The following is a 5,222-nucleotide window of genomic DNA, read 5'->3' as shown; positions in this document are numbered from 1 at the left end:
ACCTGCTCGGCATGTCCTCCTCCCCCCGCCGCCCCGGCAGGCTTCACGCGCTACGCCACGGGAGTGTTCCCCGGCGTGTCCCCCGGCTCGCGCGAGGATGCGTTCCTCTCCGCCATTGTCGCCGCCGGAGTGTCCCACGTGGTGGCGCGCGGCTGCCGCCAGGGGCAGTTCCGGGGCAGCTGCTCCTGGGTCGTTCCCGACGCCATGAGGCTACCGCCGCGTGCTCGGCGGGGCGGCTCATCGGACGACGTCGAATACGGATACCAGTTCGCCAAGTGGTTCGTGAATGTGGGCGATGGCAGTCGTAGCAGGCAGAGAGGGGAGTCTTTGGCGATGAATTTGCACGACAACGAGGCGGGTCGGCTGGTGAGTGTGTGAACGGGGTGGTGGGTCGTTGTAGATGTTGTCTTTTTTTTTAAATAATTTAAAAAAAGTTACTCCATGCTAATTAGGTTTGGCCTCCTTGCCTAGGGTTGTATTACCAATCGTGATTAACGCAATGGTTCTCGCTTGAACTTCTACCGGTAATGTTTTAGCGTAATGATGTCTGGTGGTGGTGATGACGGTGGTGGTGGTGGTGGTAGTGACGCTGGTGGTGGTGGTATGTCTGGTGGTGGTGATGACGGTGGTGGTGGTGGTGATGTCTGGTGGTGGTGATGACGGTGGTGGTGGTAGTGACGCTGGTAGTGGTGGTGGTGGTGCTACAGGCGGTGTACAATCTGGCGCACATGGACTGCAAGTGCCACCTGCTTTTTGGCCGCTGCATGCTGAAGATCTGCTGGCAGCAGCTCGCCGACTTCCACCAAGTTGGGAACTTGCTGAAGGTGAGCTGCTCACAGCTGCTGGGTGGGACTGCCCCCAGAGGGAGTGTGGGTGTGACGAGGATTCATCCATTGGGGGGTTACAGGCGGGGGGGGGGGGTCCCTAACAGCTAAGGGAGCTCCCCGCATTCACTCGACAACCACCACATCCCCCGATGATGGTGTGTGATGATGGTGGTGGTGTCGTGGTGATGATGATGGTGGTGATGATGATGGTGATGATGATGATGGTGATGATGATGGTGATGATGATAATGATGATGAATGATGATGGTGATGATGGTGGTGATAATAATTGTGATGATGGTGATGATAGTGATAATGGTGATGATATTGATGATGATAATGATGATGACGATGGTGATGATGGTGGTTGCAGCACAAGTACGACACAAGTTCCGCCATGCGGCTGGTCCGCCACAACAGCAGCAGCAGCGTTGCTGGTGCCACCCGCTGGTCCCGCTGGCGTCTGGAGCCGGTGAACGAGCGCTTGACGGCGCCCACGGCGAGCGAGCTGGTGCACGTGAGCGCCAGCCCCGGCTACTGCGAGCGCAACGACGCCAGCGGCATCCCCGGCGCGGTGGGGCGGCGGTGCAACGTCACCTCCGAGGGCAAGGAGGCATGCTCCGTCATCACGTGCTGTGACAGAGGATACGACATCTCACAAGGTGAGCCCCTCGCCCCTCACCTCTCCCTAACCCCCCCCCCGAAAATTAACTAAAACTAGTCATTAAAAATTAACCCGTAAAAACAAAGTTTTTCACTATAAATCCTTTATATGCGTGACGGCTCGAGTCCTCTCATCCTCTGGCTTGAGATGGCTGCCACCTATGGGTCAGATGATTGCCTGCCACCATTAAGCAATTGATAATTAAATATAATTTTTTTTCCTAAAAAGTGTAAAGTTATGGAAAAAAAATTTCACGAAAATAAATTGTCACGCACAACGAGTCTGTGTGCAAAATGTCAGCTCGATTGGATCACGGGAAGTGGGTTAAAAAACGACCGAAAGATTTGCACGGTCGTAAGCGCGCAAGCAAGTGAACTTAATATAAAGGATTTAAAAAGCAACAACTATTTCATATTTGACCAGGCAAGGGCCAGTGAGCTACAGTGAGGGAAAAAACTATTTGATCCCCTGCTGATTTTGTACGTTTTCCCACTGACAAAGAAATGATCAGTCTATAATTTTAATGGTGGGTTTATTTGAACAGTAAAAGACAGAATAACAGCAACAAAATCCAGAAAAACGCGTGTCAAAAATGTTATAAATTGATTTGCATTTTAATTGTCTCCACGCATGCACCAGTCTCTCTCTAATCACCCTGTCCCTATACCACTTCACACTGTTCTTCACCACTATACAGTACCGTACACCCACGCAATCACACCGTCCCTATACCACTACGCACAGTCTTCACTACTATAAGTACCGTACACCACGCAATCACACCGAAAATGCATTTCTGTAGAACTGCTTTCCGTGATCCTTAGGTCGCTCGAAGGGATCTCGTCGGCAGTGGCTCTGCGACGGCCGCTTCCCCGCGGGTCATTCGCAGAGGTCGCAAACGGGTTCTGATTCCTTACCCCTCGTACCCGGCCGCACCAGGGTCGCAAGCGGGTACCCGGCCGTACCCGTACCCTACCCGTACCCGGCCGGGTACGGGTAGGGTACGGGTATCAGGTACCTGATTGCGACCTCTGGGACGAAGCCATGTTGCAGGCGCGGGTGGGTTGATTCTAGGAACTTGAATTGTGAGAAGAGACAAGACGTTGGGAAATGAGTGACAAACGGTGACTCACCAGTGACTCACGGTCCACCCGTACCCGGCCGCATCAGGGTCGCAAACGGCTACCCGTACCCGGCCGGGTACGGGTAGCTGGGCATCGGGTAGGGTACGGGTATCGGGTAGGGTACGGGTATCGGGTAGGGTATTGGGTAGGGTACGGGTATCGGGTAGGGTACGGGTATCGGGTAGGGTACGGGTATCGGGTAGGGTATTGGGTAGGGTACGGGTATCGGGTAGGGTACGGGTATTGGGTAGGGTACGGGTATCGGGTAGGGTACGGGTATTGGGTAGGGTACGGGTATCGAGTAGGGTACGGGTATCGGGTACCCGGTTGCGACCTCTGGTCGTTTGACAACGTCGGGAGAAGTGCGCGGAGATTTTGTTAACCTCGACGTTAACGGCGGTCGCACAATAGCGACGATCTCGTGAGCTCTCTCCCCTCTGCTGTTCCCTCCCCAGTCACGCTGGAGACGCAGTGCGGATGCAAGGAGCAGCTCAAGGAGAACGTCAAGTGCAAGCTTTGCCCGTGGACCGTCGATCAATTCGCTTGCAAGTAGCCTCCAGCCCCAGTCTAGGGGGGCCTCGACTGAAATCGCGACCCCCACAAAGCTGTTTAGGGCATCGACATCCAGCGTGTACCCCTCACTACGAGCTGCGTTCTACTATACACACTTCACTCGCGTGCGACACGCCACAAGCTACACTGCACTATGCACTACCCTACTACACACTCTGCATGCGCTTCATCTTCATGATGTGGAAGCGCCGTTGTTTTGTGACGTCGCCACTTGAATGCGCTTAGCGACCAAGTGCCGTTGTTCCGTTTATTCCGTTGTTCTCGTTAACGCCGCGTTTGCCAAATCTAGGCAACGTTCACTCGGCGCTTGTTGGGATTCACAGCGAGGTCCATCGCACCCTTCCCTGCGAGCCGCGACACACTGAATCTACTACTTCACACGACTTCGCACTGCACTTGTATGCAGTGTCTCACCTATAAAAGTCTTTTTTGTCTCTTTATCTGTGTGTCTGGATGAAACTTGCTAAGGATTTGGCTCACGAACCACAGGGTGTACGGTTAAAGTACCCACACACGCTACGCCACACACACACACACACCCCACACACCACGCCACACACACGCCGCACACACACGCCGCACACACACACACACACACACACACACACACACACACACACACACACACCACACACACACACCACACCACCACACCACCACACACACCACACACCCACCCCACACACCACACACATCCACCCTCCCCCACCCCACACACCACACACACACACACACACACACACCACACACCCACACACACCACACACTACACACACGCTACACACCACACACACACCACGCCACACACACTACGCCACACACACCACACACACACACACCACACACACACTACGCCACACACGACAGCCAGTGAGGAACTGTAGATCCGCCGCTGACCATTCACTCCAAGGCATCCGCTGATAAAAAAAGTAAAGGTGCAGTCCCTGCAATGTCCCTACTCAGGCTCTTGTTGGCAGAACGGCCTTCCCACTCTGAGGAGCTCTGGACAGAGCTCCTCGATGGGCTGATGGGCCTACTCTTCCACGCTGACGTCTACAGACGCCGTGGGAGAACACACCAGAGTGGGGATAGTCCACACTCTACCCCACCGACTGGACCGGGTGGTGGCTGGGTGCGTTTGAGAAACGTGTCCATTGGTTCAGCTGCCGTAGCGACGGCGGGTGACGGAGCGGTGACCTCTGGGTTGTTTGACCTTCTGAGTCGATGATTGGCGTCACGTTGCGAGCCCAGTGTGTTTGTACGTGCGATGTCGGTCAAATGAAAGTCACTTAAATTTCGATTTTAAAGCTTTCGTGACTGCAGGGATTCATATTCTTGGTTCTTTCGGTAAAGTCACGTAGAAGGGAAATAATCAATATTAAAAACAATAACATTTCTCACGTTTCGACTGCAACACAAGCAATCATCATCAGATGTGAAATCCACAGAAAAAACATTTTTCAAAGTTTCTTGCTGTGGATTTCACACCTGATGACGATTGCTTGTGTTGCAGTCGAAACGTGAGAAATTTTATTGTTTTATATTTACATTATTTTATTATTCCCCTTCTACGTGACTTTACCGAAAGAACCAAGAACATGAAAGTCACTTATTTGAACGGCCCTGGACTGAGACTGCCTGTGACCTTCAGCGTTGAGGCGCCGCTCAAATAACTAAACAGCAGCAAAGGCAAACGACAAACATCGTGAGTAGTGAACAGCGAGTGGATTAGCGCGGCTGGGCTACGTACGGTGCGAAAGAAGTTCAACACACACAGAGCAGAAGTTGTTGTTTGTGTCACTTTCTTTGTTGCAACTTACCGGAAATCTGTGTAAATAAACACAAATAAGCCGCGTGGCTCGGCAGATTTCTACAGTAACGAACCAAACGCCTCTTCCGATTGCGAAACACAAACTCGGCAATCAGTTGTGCAGACCAGAAGGGGGGTGGGGAGTGAATGTCGTCGTGAATGACAGCGGGTGTCTGTCATTGACTGGGTTATATCGACACACACAACGTATGTTGATCACGCAT

The 5,222-nt window shown here is 52.8% G+C and overlaps 1 protein-coding gene across 1 annotated transcript; it reads left to right on the top strand.

Moving 5' to 3' along the window:
- Positions 1–64: 64 nt before the first annotated feature.
- On the top strand, positions 65–3,168 carry LOC121851968 (protein Wnt-5a-like; the record flags this gene model as incomplete). Its single annotated transcript, XM_042346028.1, has 4 exons — positions 65–366; positions 708–824; positions 1,201–1,489; positions 3,071–3,168. Coding segments are annotated over 4 exons (806 nt in total), but the record flags the coding sequence as incomplete, so codon positions are not given.
- Positions 3,169–5,222: the final 2,054 nt, after the last annotated feature.

Source organism: Callorhinchus milii, unplaced genomic scaffold (genome assembly GCF_018977255.1).
Source record: "Callorhinchus milii isolate IMCB2004 unplaced genomic scaffold, IMCB_Cmil_1.0 Scaffold257, whole genome shotgun sequence".
In the NCBI taxonomy this organism is placed as follows: domain Eukaryota; kingdom Metazoa; phylum Chordata; class Chondrichthyes; order Chimaeriformes; family Callorhinchidae; genus Callorhinchus; species Callorhinchus milii.
This window is presented reverse-complemented; position numbering and strand designations above follow the sequence as displayed.